The sequence below is a fragment of the Pocillopora verrucosa genome, chromosome 3 (assembly GCF_036669915.1).
Source record: "Pocillopora verrucosa isolate sample1 chromosome 3, ASM3666991v2, whole genome shotgun sequence".
In the NCBI taxonomy this organism is placed as follows: domain Eukaryota; kingdom Metazoa; phylum Cnidaria; class Anthozoa; order Scleractinia; family Pocilloporidae; genus Pocillopora; species Pocillopora verrucosa.
The window spans coordinates 27,765,830-27,784,069 of NC_089314.1; the positions used below are offsets into that span (position 1 = coordinate 27,765,830).

The 18,240-nt window shown below is 36.5% G+C and overlaps 2 protein-coding genes across 5 annotated transcripts; both read right to left on the reverse strand.

Annotated features, from left to right (window-relative positions):
- Positions 1-253: 253 nt before the first annotated feature.
- On the reverse strand, positions 254-7,310 carry LOC131799429 (sperm microtubule inner protein 8). Of its 3 annotated transcripts, none has more exons than XM_059117153.2 (8): positions 6,769-7,310; positions 3,728-3,789; positions 3,546-3,604; positions 2,555-2,628; positions 1,635-1,753; positions 1,446-1,510; positions 1,211-1,243; positions 254-619 (listed from the first exon to the last, which is right to left on the reverse strand). In XM_059117153.2, the coding sequence occupies exons 1-8, from the start codon at positions 7,022-7,024 to the stop codon at positions 595-597; spliced, it is 693 nt and encodes a 230-aa protein (XP_058973136.1). In that variant the 5' UTR covers positions 7,025-7,310; the 3' UTR covers positions 254-594. The 3 variants fall into 3 exon arrangements, with proteins under 3 accessions (XP_058973136.1, XP_058973145.2, XP_058973140.1); XM_059117162.2 differs by lacking the exon at positions 6,769-7,310 and adding an exon at positions 3,880-5,623 and having other exon boundaries at positions 259-619; XM_059117157.2 differs by lacking the exon at positions 6,769-7,310 and adding an exon at positions 5,673-6,106 and having other exon boundaries at positions 261-619.
- Positions 7,311-7,409: 99 nt separating this feature from the next.
- LOC131799403 (heat shock factor protein-like) lies at positions 7,410-17,244 on the reverse strand. Of its 2 annotated transcripts, none has more exons than XM_059117131.2 (13): positions 16,995-17,244; positions 16,722-16,830; positions 15,303-15,427; positions 14,102-14,217; positions 13,788-13,863; positions 13,475-13,533; positions 13,076-13,190; positions 12,174-12,234; positions 11,889-12,020; positions 10,885-11,083; positions 8,956-9,100; positions 8,585-8,657; positions 7,410-8,432 (listed from the first exon to the last, which is right to left on the reverse strand). In XM_059117131.2, the coding sequence occupies exons 1-13, from the start codon at positions 17,115-17,117 to the stop codon at positions 8,257-8,259; spliced, it is 1,509 nt and encodes a 502-aa protein (XP_058973114.1). In that variant the 5' UTR covers positions 17,118-17,244; the 3' UTR covers positions 7,410-8,256. The 2 variants fall into 2 exon arrangements, with proteins under 2 accessions (XP_058973114.1, XP_058973121.1); XM_059117138.2 differs by having other exon boundaries at positions 10,960-11,083; positions 16,995-17,242.
- Positions 17,245-18,240: the final 996 nt, after the last annotated feature.

The window sequence follows — 18,240 nt, forward strand, 5'->3', positions numbered from 1 at the left end:
TAAATGACTAGTATCACAGGTTTATTTGGTACATTAACCCTTTACACCATAACATCAATATGCATATTCTCCTTGCTGTTCTTTATACAACTCCAAAGGTGCTGACAAGGAGAATTTGTTTGCCAATCAAAAGGTTCCTTCCCTGATGACCATTTCCTATATTCTCATGACCTTAATGTGTGATTCAGTAGTGATATTGTAGGGAGAAATTAGATGCTAGTCACTCTTGAGGTTTAAAGGTTAAGTAGTGATAAAATGACTCAGAGGCCATATTTCTTTAAAATTTATTTAAAAGTGATATTTTAATATACATATACACACTTGTATCACCATTAACAATTTTGCTGATCATACTTTCTCAGATGTTGCATTTTTAATAAAAATTTCAAATGCCAATGTGAATCTAGATTCACAACAATGGGTTTTTTATTTATTTACTTATTTTTTATTCCACTCTGGTGCTGAAACACAATTTCAAATGTAGAGAAGGACATTTGGGGGCTTACTAGAAAAGGAAATGGTTCCTGAGTTTGGTATTTTTGATGGCAGTCTGTTATAAAAAAGTCTGAAGAGTTTCAAGCATGCTGTCCATCTTCACCGCCAGTGCATTGCTGCAACACTGTAAAGCAAACAACAAGAAAAAGAATCTTAACCCTTTAAACCCTAGTATCAGTATGCATATTCTCCATACTGTTCTCTACACATATATAAGGTTATTGATGAGGATAATTTGCTTAACAATCAAGAGCCTTTTGAGTGGGTGGTCATTTCCTATATTCTCTTAACCTTTTTGTTTGATTCAGTAGTGTTAATTCATAGAGAAATTAGATTCTAATCACTCATAGAGCTTCATCAGGAGTAATGCAACAGAGAAACTCAAACTCACTTTAAAAGATGAAAACCATACTTTTGGACTAAGTTTATGTTCAATGTAAAAACCTCTGAATTAGTTGATTGATGCTCAATAACTCAGTTGAAGGGAAAGATAATGGTACAGTGAAGATAAATATGAGGAAAACATAAAATATGATATGGGAATCAATAAAACATACCCATATGTATCTGTAAAATTAGATATGGTAACTTTCTAGGGTTTTTTTTTTAAACAATTGCCAATGAATATGTAACCCTGGCCGATAACTTAAAAATCATCTTGTGATGGTGCTACACCTCAGCCTCAACTGATGCAGATATAAAATGAGAAAGTCACCTGGCTCTTGGATGAGCATCTCGATAGCGACTACTGTAAACCAAGAATAAAAAAGAAAATCAGTTCTGGCCTTATTAAAACCTAAATTAATCATTCAATTTATGGAATTTATTATTAAGTGAGAGCAGTAGAAATTAAAAGCAAGGGGTTTTATACTAAACATTTGACATGAACCAAGATCCCAGCTTCCCCAGTAAAATCATAATTAAAACCATTCATGAAATGATGCACTCACTAGATGGTGGCAGGAATTGGTCGCTGACCCCTTGTGTCAATATAGGGTTCCTGTCTGAGGGAATACTGCGCAAACAAAAAGAACAAAAATTTTTTTTTTTTTATTCATGTAAGCTTGTTTTTTGTTATTAATTCAAGTATTCATAGGACATTATTACTGAGGAAAAAAAATTCCTCTGAATTTGCTTACTCTCCATGATGCAGTCTCCCTTGGTGACAGGTATCTTGTTGCATAACCATTGAACTTCATCTGATCTGCAGAATACTTGAGATATGGTTCAGGCATAAATGTGTATGGTTCTGATGGTTCTGTTGAGGCAAATGGGAAAGTGATCAACTTCTGTTTTCCACCAATCAGGTTTTCTTCACAAACTAGTATTGACAGGTGACTTAAACTGTCAAGCTTCAGCTACAGCAACAAAGCACACTTTTCATTTTACACTGTTTCTTTAAAATATACAACGGAAATGTTCACAATTTTGTTTTGCTGTCATCATTGTTGTTATAGTTATTATTATTATCATTCTCATCATTATTATTAATGTTATTTTAGATATCACTACTATCATCATCATTATTACTACCTTGCTCATTATCATTTTCATTATAATTACCTGTTATCGATATTATTATTTCTCATCACTCTTATCATAAATATCACTCACTATAAGTATTATTATTGTTGTATATATTATCACTCTTATTACAATTATTATCATAACTGCCACTCATCATTATTATTATTGTTCTTTTCATCACTAATCGTTATCATGATTATAACTCACTGTTACTATTATCATTATTGTCAAATTTTTCATGACAAAGATTATTATAACTACATTCTAAATAATTAGTATTTTAATTATTATTATCATTGATTGGTGGTTTTAAGTGACTTTTTTTCCAAATTAGTGCAGAAGTGAACTGTTACTACCGTTATTACTCTATCAAAATGTCTAGTACAATTTTGTTTAGATTTATTCAAATTTAAAAAAAAATTTTTGTCATTCTGGACTTACCACTATTATTACTCATTATCATCATTATTATTGTATTATAATAATTATTACTATTATAATCATTATGCCAAAAGAAGTTGATTATACTAACCATTGGGAGGAAGAGGGGATGGTTGTTTCTGAGACTGTGACGTCATTGATCGCTTTAGAAATTCTGCCATACCCCTGGAACGGAAAAAAATTAAAAGATAGCGGCATTCATGCTGTTAAAAAATTCCCAATTTTGATACTTTAAATATATTTTCTGGGTTCGGCCATTGAAGATGTAAAGATTTGAGTTGCAGGTGTTTAGCGTGAACATGGGTAACACATGTGCGGGTGACCACGCGGGGTGAGAGAGAGCTTCGTCTGGCCTTCGCGCGCGACGTCTCGTTTGCGCGAGTTGTTCTAGTGACTTTTGAGTTTAAAAATGACAATAATCCATTGCTTCTGTGCTCCCGTGGTATTCCCGCAATCAGAACAGGAAACTTCAATATCAGGGCTGCCCCCGCAGTCCCGTGTGTTCGTGAATCTGATGAAATGATGAATTGATGCGCCGTTCAGTTGCCATTGTTCAAGTTTTTCGTGCGGGGTTTTTTGATTTGCTTATTAAATCGAGTGCACTGTCTTGGCACTAATCTGATAAGCCCGCTGTTTTTGTTCTGGGAGATTTGGTATTGTGTGAAAATTTTACCGTCAACAGAAACACCAAAAACGGTAAACAAACCTTTCATACCATGGAAGCAATGCAGAAAATTGAAATAAACATAAAGAGCTTCTGGAATTATAAAGAAAATAGCAGGAATCGTTAAAATTCGCTTCAAGAGCTCCGAACCTACTCGGGTGAAACATAAATGTTTTACAAAAGTTGCAGCGCACTCCCCTGAACAACAGTTAAATAACTTGCTAAGACAAAAATTAATGATTGCAGATATACTCTCACTTCTGTTCTTTTATGACGTCTATCTCCTCCAGACAGTATTCAAGGTTCTGAAGTGTGATTTAATTTTTTTTTTTGGTTTTGTCAAACACTTTCACACTTTCCAACAAATCAGAAATCCATATTCTCGCGCGCAAAATCGTAAATCATTAAAAGGTCTTACCCTGATTCGATGGGCTGGTAGGAAGTAGATTGAAGTTGTCGCCCCGTCTCGGTTATTCGCTTAAAAAGCAAATTAAAACATTTCTTTGTAAGTTTATTGAGCATTAATTGCTTATGCACTCTTCTGAAAAAAAAAGCTCCCAAAATCCGTCCTGTCTAGTGACAGATGAAATATCAACTTACTGTGCCTGACAACGACTTCTCAGCTGGTCTGAACAGGGTGATAGTGCGGCTTTCAAAATCCTCTGAAAAGTAAATTCAGCAGAAAGACAATTACTAGTACCCTAATGCTTAAGAGGGAAGTTACCCTAATTTTGCAATCTCGGTATCTGTACCCCGTGTCAGTGGAGTCGTAGTTCGCGAGTGTTCTTCGGGTAACTTGTGAACTGCCGTATCCATGTCCATACGCCGGAATGTTGGTAACATCGGGTGATAGAGACCTTCTTTCACTGAGGCCAGCATATGCGATCTGCCCGCAAACCGCGGGTTAACGCGCGTTTGAGCTGTAATCGGCATCGAAAAAGGCGGTCGCAGCGACCGAACTGGAAAAAAATTAGCCTGCGAGGAAGAAGTTATTCCCTTTGTTCGTAAGCGATTCAGGCCTGCTTGTGTTGACTGTAGACACTGCACAAGGTGTCAAAACTTTATTTCAATGGTGTGCGAGTTTGCGCCAATCAGTGGTGAGCAAAGCCTTTGTGAGGTAATCTGTGTCTGACGTATAATGAAAACTCGAGAGCCGTCTGTCAAGATACCCTGCGAGCTGACAATTTCTACTTGGAATCGTAATTACATGGCAGAATTTCATTTAAGAGAATCAGCTTAATTTAAATGATCACGCACGTCCCTGTCGTTTGAAGGTTAGAGTTTCAGCGAGCCTTGGCTAATATTAATTATCATCCTTGAGGGAATTGAACCTCAAAGTGACCTCATACTGAGTTAATGAGCTAGTGTGAAAATATTAGTTTATAGGTGACAGTATTAATTTGCATCAAAGTAAAAATCAATTCTAGCGTTACAGGAAGGAGTCTCGCTTCACCTGGAAGCACCCTGGCTGAAAATGAAACTAACCTGTTGATAACGAATTGTGATATGCCTAGTTCTTATTCAGAAATGTCAGATTAAATGATCATATATTGTTTTTCCTGCTCGCCTTTGGGTCTGAGATCGATTCGTCGTAAACTTTCTTTTCAGGAACAATAAGAACTCTACTCTTGTCCTTAGAGGAAAGGTGACCTTTGTTGCTTAAACTTAGACAACACACTTGCCTGTCATCAAAAAATTCCATTCTATTCGTAAATAAGTTTTATCTGTTGAAAAGTTTAATAATTTGAATACAAAGAAATGTTTAGTTGTCATTGTCTACGAATCGAATATAGGTCAAAATGTCAAAAATGTTAATTCTTCAAGCAAGAAGTGGTTCATGCGAAAAATCACGGAATAAATGATCAACTCTTTAATCGATAAAGCTACGATAAGGAAAAAAACATGACAGGCCAGTAGTTCACCAGAGATAAGTTTTCCAAAACGGATTAAAACACGCGCGATTGTCGGGCATTTATCATGCACACGCGCGTGGTTGCTATGGCATGTTGTGTTGTCTATCATATTCCTCCTTTCGCAAATTTCAAGAGAGCAGAGCAGGAGATTTTCTAAATCAACATAATTTTCATTTTCAATTACTTTGAGTCTCTTTGACCTTATAAATATGTTTAAATTTACAAGGTCAAAGTTAGTAAGGCCTCGTTTGTTTTCAATCACACAAAAAAAAAAGCGAAATTTTTTAACTTTATCGCATGATATGAATACATTTGCCTTGGTAGAATGTTTTGATAGGGGATCAAATAAACCTTTAAAATTCTCGAGTGTTAATTGACTTAAATATTCGACAGCCTCAAGAACAAAAGATCGCATTTAGCAGAAAGCCACCTTACGCAAATCAAGGCATTCATAGTCCGGCATAATAATATACGCTTGTCGAGAGGCCATGAATAGCAGAAATTTTTTAGAGTTATGATCCCTTACACTAAATTCTGTATGAACAAGATCAAATTACAAACCTGTTAAAACAAACAAAGTTTATAACTACAATCGAGAAAGAGAATCGAAAGGAAAAATAATCGATATTCACCGGCTTGTCTGGAGGTAGAATTCCTGCAATGTTCTATTGGAAGTTTACAAAGTGTGCTATCGCGATCCATCTGTCGATATGTCGGTGGTTTAGGATGAATCATTCCTTCCTTCACCGCAGCCAGCATCCTCCGAGGAGGCGAATAGCCGTAGTCTGTTCCGTGCGGTCTAACGGCGTCATGTTGGCTAAACCTTATACCCTGTCTGTCATAGTAACGGCTGCTAAGAGCGAGTTGTAAATGACGGGACATTTTCGCTTTTGAAAAATTCCTGCGTCTCCTCGATCGCTGCGGGCTGGCGTAAGTCGATTTGAAGTTGTTACCAGAGCGTGTAATGTAACTAAGTACGTGCAATTTGAATCGCTTTTGTTTTTGTTCAATGGAGACAGCTGGCTAATTATTGCCATCCAGGTTATAATGTAGACCCGCGCGCGCGCTGGCTTAAGGAGAACGGGAACTAGAAAGGCCGCATGGAAACCGAGCTTTTGGAATGTGTGGAGCCAGCCTGGTCAAGAACTAAAAATGCGTTGATGTTGATTGAAGCTATCACGCTTTGTGACTGCCGCTTTCGCCCTTCAAGTGCTCATCTGAATAATGATACTTAAAAAAGAAGACTCCTTTGGCCTACTTTGAGCTGCCTTTTATTTTCAGGAAATACAAAAACGGTACCGTCTGTCATGGACATCTTAGAGAGAAAAAAAAATAAAAAATAGAAAGGTATAAAAAAAAAACCGCTGTAATCGATGTTGCAATTTAACTCAAAACAAACGATTAAATGGCTAAAACGTTATTGTAACACGAATGGTTACTACGTAACGGTGTTTCATAATTTCTGTTGGCCGTAAATAATAAATTTGGAAGCGTGCGCATAAATTACAGAGTTCCTTATTAAAAGCCGTCCGAAGGAGCTCAAAACTTATTTTTCCTTGACATGTAAAGCTGCTCGGAGTTTTCTAAAAACGATAAAAAAGAAACTTATGCTGAGCTTAGATTGTAACAATTTTCAGATTGGCAACATGGTTGCCAAGGAAACTCTAAGCGTTGGTCCATACTCATAAGTTGTGAAACCATTACAAAGTTATAGCAAGTTATAATCACCTCTGTTACACGGTGTTGAGTGCCGCGAATGTTCATCTGTTAGTTTCTTTAACACTTCATCCATATCCATTCTCCTTAAAGTCGGAAGACGAGGATTGTATAAAACTTCCTTCACAGATGTCAACCTGCGCTTAGGGCCGAGAACTAACGGCGTGCTCGGTTCATTTGCGGATATTCCTTCTCTGGAATAGACGTTTAAGGTCTTTCGGCCAACGGTGCAGGGATCTGCCCAAAGTGTGTAATATTTTGTGGCCATCCCGTCGGTGCTAAGTATTTATATTTCCTATTTATTTTGGAATGCTAAATAGGAAACCGTGTCTGTTGTCACAAGAGGTGAAGTGCTGTAATATTAGGACTGGGCAGCTGTGTCTAAGTATGAATTATGAATAAGAAACGGAGGTTGTTTTCTTTTAAATTATTAAGGCCCGTTGGCAGGAATTATTTCTGAAATTGTTTCAACCCTAGTACTTGTTCACGAAACTGTCTGACTAGGGAGAGGGAAAAAAGGGTAGCTTAAATTCATACCGTACTGACAGTTACGCCAGTGCTTCACTGTTCATTAAGAAATTGATAATTTGCAAAAGTACTTTTGGGTCCGGTTACTGGCCGCTGTTCGGCAAATGAGCCCGCGCTCCTAAACGTCACACAAGACCCTGTTTATTTGTTTTGTTTAATTATTTCTCATTTAGCTTTAAATTGGGTAGTCTTTACCACTGTCTGACAAATTTAATTATTTAAATCATTTAAAATCCTAACACCTTAGTGTATATTAAAGCTGCTAATTGTTCCCCGCGGAGCTATAAAAAAAGTTTTTCGTACGCTATACGATGTACTATTAAGTTTCGTCGATACAGTTCCTTAGCTTACCATGTTATCTACTTATTACATTCGAATTTGACTTTGTTATATTATGTAACACTCGTTAGTTCCGTATCTCATTAAAAAATATTCACTGCGATACACAATTTACAACGCTTCTCCAAGCGACTTCAAAGAGGATTGTGTTCGCTGTTTGTTCCTCTACTGAGAGTCTGAGATGATATGATCTGACCAATCGGAGTGAAGATACAATCTTCTCAGTTAATCAAGAGTGAAACCCAAAACAATCGTCAAGTGCCCGACGAGCGTTTCCCGCGCTTACCATCGGCCACCATTTTCCCGCACTTGCCATTGACTGCCGTTTTCCTGCGCTTGTGGCTCGGCTCTGCGCCTTTTCCTGCTGCTCATTCCATAAAACACTGTCTCCACTTTACTGTTACATCTAACTGGTTAATATAACTTACATCAGCACGACTAATTCTCTGAACGGTTCCGTGCTCGTAACGGATGACGTTGACTTAGCAATTTTCTTAAAACTTCAAAAACGACAAAATCTCATAACTAAAACGAACTTGAGAGAACTGCCGCACGAAATGAAGCGTATAAAACAATGCTAGGACAAATGTTACAATCCTCATCAAATAAAAATCTAGAACTAATCTGAACAGTTTAGCCATTAAAGAAATGCTGAACGTCATGTCCAGGCTGTTGCTGCGCTTGCTGTCCTTGGCCCCAGTCTCTTCGCACGTACTGGTCTTCGTGATCCCTTGGCCTAGGATGTCCACGCTGAGAAGTGCTGCTGGCCCCAGACCCTTGCACACCATACTGCACTAGTTCATGCCCCCCTGAGAAAAGAAACAGGTTTTGTTAGCGCCAAGGTGAACTGAAAATCAAACAAACTAAAGCTTACAGAAGCAAACTTTAAGGCCAAATCCAATTTCCTGTTCTTTCCCAAAACTGGAAAACTATATAACCGATGAAAAAAAGCGTTTTTTACCTTGAGACGAGCTTTGCCCAACTCCAGGAAGAGGGCTGGCTGCAGCTCGGTCAGCCAAGGCATCCAGTGGATCCTACAAGCAAAAAACGTTAAAAAAGTGAGAAATAGTATACAATAACATTGCGCGAAAATTTTACTGGCCCTGTATTAACCGACTTGGCGAACATCAACATGAATAAAAGCTGATGTTTTCAATTTTTTTCGTCGCCTAGTCACGAAGAGGGAGCCATTTAGTAGTCTCCTAGTCACCCCCACCTCACCCCCTTAAGGATTAGAGCCCATGCCCTTCGGATCTCGTGGCTCGTAGCTCTTGCACTGAGCTTCAGAAAACTTTTTGACTCTTAACTACAATATCGATAGACTTTCAGTACCTGCCCTGGTGCTCCTGGCGCTCCATCGTGGCCAAATACATCATAAAACAAGCTATTATCCAAGATCATGGGGTGATTAGAGAGCTGGTACTGAATGTTTTCAAGCATCTGTGAATTGTAATCCACTTGTTCACCTATAAAATTTCTGCAAACAAAGACATACCATTTGGTTGACAGAAAGCAAATTTTCTGGATCTAAATTTTAAAGGTATCAGAATGTTGTCCCTGCAAGGGTATACCGTGATGGATGAAGACGGATAAGTAGAATTTTCCACATTGATCAAAGGCTTGTATATATTGAAAAGTCAACTAAATTTGTTTTTGTTCTCTGTCTACAACGTGACAATTACTAATCCTTGAAGTTCAAAAATGATCGACAAGCAACTTCACACAATATCAATGTATCATCTATCAACGAAGTCACGAGAAAAGAAAAACTCGTCAGCTAGAGGATGCTATCCTGATAAGACAAAAAATAATCAAACAAGAGCATTGTGATTGGTTATTTTATGACATCTGCCAACATCCCATGCACTCAATTCAAAGTTTGATTGGTTTTTTTCCCTTATAACTGTCCAGCTTTAAGCAATTGCACTTAAAGTGGTTTAACCCTTTAACTCCCAGATCAAATTTGTAATTCTCCTTACTGTCAACCATACAATTCTTACAATGTTAGTTCAGAGAATTTAGTACTGAATCAACTAATTATCCCCAAATTGATATTTTCTTTATTGTCATCACTTTTCTGGTTAATATTGTATTGATATTGTAAGGAGAAATTCTGTATTGGTCACCCATAGGAGTTAAAGGGTTATAACCATTTTACAAGGTTTAATCTAGACCATAAAGGATATGGTATACAGGTGAAGCATGAAATTCATTAAAGGCTGAATGCTTTTCGTATCTACAGTCTATATTTTTTTGCATTAGATAAAAGTTTCTCTATAATGCATGAATGTAGTCTTTGAACATGATTATACCTCACTGAACTGATTATCTTCCTGAAAAAGCCCCCCACATTATCTCTTCAGAAAAGAGGTCTCCAGCTTGGATTAATCCTCTTATTTTTCTCTTATCCTCAAAGCCACAATTGGTGTCACTTTAAGTAACAGCGTGATTGAGGAGCTGTCTGCCTTAAATGTCACTTATTGTATCATTTATCATCGTTCTTCATTATAGAAATGATAAATAATTACAACAGTTACGGTGACATTACCTTTCTACAATATCATCCTCACAAGGCCATTTTTCTATATTAACTGGGCTAATGCTAATGGGGAAGAAGTTAAACAGCATTGAGTAAATAGATGATAAAATTGCTGAGATGTGGCTGCTAAAATCAGCAATGTATGACAAAATGTTCATAATACAAGAGTGCTATTTTCTCTCCTAACCATTTTTTGGCAGCAACTTAAAAAAAAAAGAAATTAAACAACCTGACATTAACAACTCCACAAAATCTAATCCCCTAATAAAAGATGGGCAATACTGAGATGTTTGATTTTAGATCACATCCCACCTTAAGTCTTGCCCAAAATCTGAAGTCACTAAAATGGATGCAAAGAATTGACCAAAATACAAATATCTGAAAATGGAAGAAGACTCCAATTTTTGATTGAAGGTAAATTATTTGAATTCACCTCTCACATGAGGAGAAAAAAAATCTATTTAATTTTTGGGAGGAGATTTAGTGAACTCGAAAGGAGAGAAGGAGATCTGTTTAACATCTTGGATATTGACATGTAAACTAATAATCAAAGAACCTTTCTCTATCCAAATTAAGATACATGAACATGAAAAGCAACCTTTTGCTAAGCTTGGCAAAAACTTCCTGATCTGCCTAGCCATTGATTCAATTATTTATCATTACGGTATTGAAAACACTGTAATAATAAAAATCTTGTCAGTGGATCTGCAAAATTACACAACCTGTCTGGGCCAATATCTTCCTGAGAAATTCTGCGCATCAAAGGATTATTTCTTATATTGTGATGCTCATCGTACGATTGAGGAGGTTCCATGACATGAGTTGGGTGCACAACAGTTGTCTGATTCTGCTCCTCAGGAAAAGTGACCACGCCTGTTGAAAAGCACGGCTGTACCACTGAGGCTTGTGGATACGTTGGTGCTAAAAGGAAAAATGAAACCAATATGACTCATGAACTTTCAAACTACAAACAAAAATTGAATAAAAAAATGCTCTAAACTTAGCCTTATTAACTACATGACAAGTGCGTGAATGGGAGCAATTTCCTGTTAAATCACTAGTAATGATCAATAATCAATCAGACTATGAATAAAATTGTTCATTTAGAATCAAACAATGCTCTAAATTTAGCCTTATTAACTAAATGACAAATACATACACAGGAGTGATTTCCTGATAACTCACTAGTAATGATCAATGAAGGAACATGACAAGTACATAAACAGGAGTGATTTCCTGATAAATCATTAGTAATGATCAATGAAGGACAGTCAATTTCTAACGCTGAAAACTCTAACATTTAGTTTCAAAAGTGCATTATTTGTGAAACCAAAACCAAAGTAAAAACAACACCAAATTAAACAAAGCCAGAGCTTATGCTAAACACAAGTAAACCAAATTGCATGTGACCAAGTTGTTGATGGAATAAGAGCTACATTTGATCAATTGAGAGAGTGGCTTAGTTTTAGACCATAGAGGACATGTAAAGTAGAGTAAACCAATGAAATCATGGATGCATTTTAGAAATGATTGGAAATTGCCTAATTAGGTGCATCAAATTAAGTGTGATTCTGGTCTCCTTCCTAAACTTTCTCCCAAGCACTACCCTCTTCAAATTTTCCAAACATTTTACCAAAGAAAACAAACCCCAAAGCAATTTGTTGACTTTGAGGAGGGCTTCTTTGTGTATGTTCTTCACACTAGAGGGATATTTTCTTTTAATTACCTGATGATGACACAGGACTTGACACAATAGGCTGTGAGGATGGTACAGATTCCTCTGGAAATCTGATAACTGGTCTGGCATGTGAAATGTTGTCCTCATCTGGTAAAGCAGTAATCAATGGCCCACTAGTGGCTTGAAAAGGTTGGAAAAAAGACAATGGATTAGAGATGAAAGTAAATAATAACAATGCAGGTTTAAAAAACATTTTTAATATTACCAAAACAAGTTACTGAGCTTGTTTTTTTGTTAAAAACAAAATTTATCAATAGTGAATTTTAAACTTACCAGGAATGCTTGAAGAAGATGTGTTTGAGATATCAGATATTGTGAGTGTCTGTGTGCTTGGCTGAAAGAAAAAAAAAACCAACGATAATCATCAATTTAATAACTTAAAGTCAAGATAACTTTCTGTCATTTTTTTCTTTATGTGATGATCTTAACGAAAGATTCTTAGCCCTTTAACTCCCATGAGTGACCAAGACAGAATTTCTCCTTACAATACCAGTACAATATTGATCACAGAAGTGATGAGAATAAAGAAAAATATTAATTAGGGGATAATTAGTTAATCCAATACCAAATTCTTCAAACTAACATCACAAGAACTACATAGCAGAACTGTAAGGAGAATTACTGATGAGATCTTGGGAGTTAAAGGGTTTAGCAGGATTTTCAATCATGGCTAGGTATTCACTTGACCTACTGCTTGTAAATAGCTGACAACCTCTTTAGAGGCTTTAAATGAACTTTATCAGAATAATTACAATATTAAACACCCAAATTTGTTTTAATATTGTAAGGTTATATGAAGTATGATAAATATCAACAGAAACAATGCTAAAAAAACTGATCTGTGAGAATGAAGAATTTCAAACTTTTTGGGCAAAACATGCCACTGGACTCCTTAAGCATTATCAAACCTTCCACATTTAAAATAAATAGCACCTGCCTACTTACCTGAGACCCCTGTAAATTTTTTTGATGATCAAGTAAAAGAATTTGTTCCTGTTACAAGACACTTTTCAAATAAGCTATAGTTCTCAACTGCCCCTTAAAAATATTATCTTCTGTTACAAATATATATACTACATACTCCTGGACACACAGGAATCCATGGAATCAGAAAGATTGACAAACTGGTACTCTGAAAACTTCAAAAAAGATTGCCCTCTCTGTCAAAAACTCACCCTCTGAGCAGAATAACTTGGTGGTGGTTGGCCACTGCTGGGACCTGATGTGTCTCTGTACTCATATCTCCCTCTCTTTGATGACTGCTCTTCTGTGCTGTCTTGCAACATCAGTCTGCAAGCAGCAGGTGAAAGATTGATGTTATTAAATTGCAAGAACGTCTTAAACCTTTCTATTCCTAAGTGTTTAGTTCTACAGCTTATCTATCGTGAAGTTGGGTGTTCACATTATATACTAGCTTCACAAGTAAGAGTGGGTCTCAGAAGTATCTATAATGTGTGATAATACTTGAAAATGACTGACGCAAAGCACAGCTTTCCACCCATAATTCAACCTTAGTGGAAAAAGAGGAAATGCAAATTAACTGAAACAGCAAAGGAGCTGAAAAAATTACTTGCCTTTTGCGGTTTGTCAGCTTGTCATTTTGATACATTAGTCGCATCAGATACTGGAACAACTGCAATATAAATTCCCAGATATCAAACATCACAATGGCTTATAAACAGAAGAGGTAATAAACTAAAATAAACTGTTAAAATTTTAATAAATTGAAAACTTCAATTTCCACATCACTTTCCCTCAAAGGCCAGGGCACATACTCATTGTCCTTACAGACGAAGTGTTTGGTAACATTATCATCATGAAGGACTTGATGTCTCTAACTCCCTCCTTTAAACAATTCTTGGTTAATTTTTCAGTTTCTCTCCTCACCTTGTTTACAATCTGTTGTTGCCTTTGATGTTTTTGTCGCAAGTCTACCAGCTCATTCCACAATGTGACATTTTCTCTATATACAGGAGAAAGAAACATTTGTATCATCGCTTTATTACCTCTACCATGGTACTTGTTAGTCACACAACTTAGAGAAGATAGATTCCTTATCTCTAAAGCAGCCACACTTGTAATCATTTTGAGTGGCACCTTGATGTAAAAAGTTAACAGCAGTAACATATTCCAGAGAATTATTAGTACTGTGTTGATAATCAACTCCTGTTGCCACAAGAAAAGGTTGATTTGATAGTCACCTCTTGATCTGATCAAGTTTCATTGTCATTTCATCTTGTCTTCCTTTCATGTCTTGAACATCATTTAGCACTTTAGACACATCCTCAGTCCTCATTTTCTTTTCCTCAGGTGTTGCCTACAGAATAAAAAGACCAAACTTACCAGGTAGTTATCTTCTAACAGGGCTTCTAACTGGGTGAGGGTAACATGGAGAAATTATCTTTGTAGGTATTGACATTTATTATTATTTAGTAGGGAGATGTTGAGAACTAATTTCACATGAATTTTACATTGATCCCAATTGCAAAAGAAGGAAAAAGAAAAATTTAACAGGGCAAGAAAATGTGCCTAATACCGGCATCAATGTGACTAAATTTTTCACTTTGGCGACCAAATCCTGAAAATTTGTTGCCAAATTGGCGACTAGAATGCTTCATCATAAATCCGCAGCAAACTTCCCTGTTAAGTTTGTTTCCAAACCGCAGCACATACATCTCGATCGATAACTAGACGACATCTTGGATTTAGGTGAGCTTGGATGTTACATATCATCCATCCTAGTGTCCACTTTGTAGCATGTTAAAGATCTTTTCACTAACTTAATTTCTAGAATGATGACAGTGTTAAAAAAAAAAAAAAAGGTTTTCTTTGTCTTTGAAAATGGCACCCAACTTTTTTTGAATTGGCTACCACTTTGAAGAATTTAGAAGCCAAGTGGCTATCAGAAAAAAAAATTACTTTCACGCCCTGTTTAAGGGGATATTTCTTTAACTTTGCCTCACTATAATTCCTTATAATAAAGAAGCCATGTTTTCCCTCATCATTTCACTACAATTTACAAAAAGAAAAACTACATTTTGAGATTTAATCCAAAATAAAACTGTCTGTTTGCTCCAGACTGAAAGCAAATTCAAAAAATATTCAACCAATCTAAGATCTAGAGACCTATTTTGGAAAAGTCACATCCACTGACCAGGAAATAGTAAATGTGTTTAGGACCCTCAAAAAATGAATCATTTTAGATTTTCTTAAATGCTTGCACCTCGATTAAATGTTGTGACTGGCTCTATCATTTAATCAAACCCTTAGGCAACAAGTCAGTTTAGAATCCTCCACAAATATCAGTCAAGTACCTTGAATGTGCTCTCTAAGGTTTATGCAAATCGAGTTTTAAAAAAATACCACTGAGAAAACAAACCACTTCTTCAAGTTTGTACAAACCTTTCTTTTGACATTTTCAAGTAATTCAGGATGATATTTGTTGAAATTTCCATTGAAAAATTCCCATTCATCTTTCTCAGATCGCAGACCCCCTTGTTCAGCTCCAATAACTTTACGGAATCCATCTAAACAAAAAAGTAAAACAAAAATAACTATTAATCATATAGTAAGGTGTGGCTATTTTCAATACGCAATGTACCATGTACTGCAGCCATGTCAATGTCACGCAAACTCCATTAAGTTTATCTACTTGAAGTAAATAATCCACCTTGCTTTCAAATAATGATTTGGCTGAATATGCACTTGGCAACTATCAATCTAGTTTGACCTCTTATACTTGAGTAAAATCTGATTTCCTCATAAAAGCAAGGATGGGTGACGAACTGGAACACTTATAATGAGTGTCAAAATTTGTTCCGATTGACTTTACAACAGCCTTGTACCCCATGGGTAGTTTCATTCTTGCTAAGAATAACAATCAACTATATGCCCTTAGAGGGGACAGGAGGTGGGCTCTGTGCATGTGCTGATTTAAGTATTAAGAATTCAGATCATTATAAATTACTAAAGACAGTCATGCAAAAATGTTTGCAGTCTGGTAACTGCAAAAAATTTTTTTACAGCATAGTCTACATATACATTTAGGTTTCACTCCCAGTTATAAAATGCAACACATTGTAAGTACAATCATGGAGAAAATGAATGGATTTTGGACCAAAGAAATTTCTTTGGTTCTGCTTTTGTTCGAAGAAAAGAAAAGAAAAAACGTTCTTATATGCAGACTGAACAGAAAAAAACATATCACATATTCTTTGGAAAAAATCTTTGCATTCACAAATAGCTATCTGAAACGATTTTGAAAAAAAGCTGTTTTGATGGATCTTTTTTGTAAATTAATTTAACTTAGGGTAAACATTGTACATTCACATGATCAAATCGACGTCCTCTACCATACAAATATTACGCATTGTTGTTCCCTGTAAACATTCTACTTTTGCAGCTGTGATTTACATAAGCAAAAGCGGAAATATTTTAGAAAGTACAAACATGTAGGCACAGTAATCTACCAAACTCTGTTAGAAGCTATCAATCAAATAAACCGGAAAGCTTAACTTCGTGAAGCTAAGCATAACTCTGCGTCTTCGCCCACGCCATAATAAAAACGGGGAAAATGATAGGAGTAAAAATTTACACATTACACACATTCTTTTGAATACAGGTAATAACTCATATTCTATTCCAAGGAAATCTAAAAGCTCGCTGCATGTTTTCAACAAGATTCTTAATAGGAATTAACGTAGTAACTCGAAATAGATTGCAAGGTAAGGGCGCCGAAACTGTCAAACACTGAATACCGAAACTTCCAAGACAGGAAAATCGTCAAAACCCGTTGAATTATTTTTAACAGATAGTACTTACACATATTCAGCTGGCGGACGAAGCTTGCAAAGTTGTTGTGTTTAAAATACTTAGGAAGTATCTCGCGTGCAAACGTGGCTTGATCGTGCACCAGAAATCCGCTCCCATTCTACAGGGAAAAAAAGTCGAAAGGTCGAAATCGTCCTTTCGAGCTTCAATTATTGAAGAAAAAGGATTTAATGTACTCATTTCAAAAACATCGGGTAGATATCTGTAGTAAATAAGCCAAGTAATTTGTCGCGAAGCAAATGTAGTAAAGGAAACATTATTCACCTTGTTCCACGAAATGTGCTCCTCATATTGTGGATCTTCAACCAACTTCCACAATTTCACCAAAAAAGCCGGGACATTAGATGGAATACCACTCGAATCTCCGTCTCCAGTCTTCATCGGCATTTCTTTTCAAAAATCACACCAGACAATAAAGCTTTTCTCGCAGGTATACGTGCTGAAAAACAAGCGTATCTTATCAGGCAGTTTGCTGATCAGCCATATTCGTCAATCCCCCGCGCGCAGGCTTTTATATCCCCTGAGACGTCCTATAACGCCGGGGTCTGGGACGGATCGCAGAGAGCATCTTTGACCTCGGGGAAGTAAACAATTTTTTTCACGACTTCGTGGTGCACGTGAATCGTTAATTGATGTTCTATATTTAGTAATTCAAATCTACTTGTCTAAATCGGCCAAGAGGTGTTTTTAAAACTACAGTGCTTGAGTCGTCAGGTGGTGACCTAGGCGGGTGCCTTGGTTGACGTCACTGGGGCTGGTTGCCATGATAACGGAGGGGCAAATAATCAAAAGGTCTGGTTCGAGAACGTTCTACACGGTCCTCGGCCCACGTTTCTCCGTCACTGAGGGTTCCAGAGAATGTATCTGAATCTACATATTTAGCATAAATTTGCAAAGAATTTGCTGGTGTTTAAAAGATTCGAAGTCATAGAAATATCTTGATTTTCCAGAAGCTTGAGGGAAAAAATGCTATTCCAGAAGGTGCAAGAACAAAATGTCCCTTCCTTACTGCTACCGTTTTTCTCTGGTCTGAGGTCGTGCACAATTCTTCTTTTCAATTCTGTCACCAGATAAATTCCTTGTGATCATGTCAATGTATTGAATATTGTCACTTAAGTGGAAGGAAGCTTAGCAAATAAATTAAAATAATCCTCGCTCTTGTTAAAAGTTACTAGCGTTCGCATTCTCAACGAATAAAAAGAAAAAACCCAATAAATCGGGTATAACTCCGGTTAGTTTATTCTGGAAAGTGTTTTCTTCTACGATAAAAATCAAGCATCAATATAGAAAGGGGTTTTATCACGGTATTATGTAAATTTTCACTATTCTTTCCGGAAGTGAAATAAACACGGCGATATAATGGCTTACTTAGTGAGTCACGCAAGCCGAAAGTTCCAGAACATTCACTGCCCATCGTAACGCGTGTTGTTCTTATCAGAACGTTCTAGAACGTATTCTGTCGGTCGAATTCTTCCGAAAAATACGTCATGCAGCTGACGAGGAACAGCGT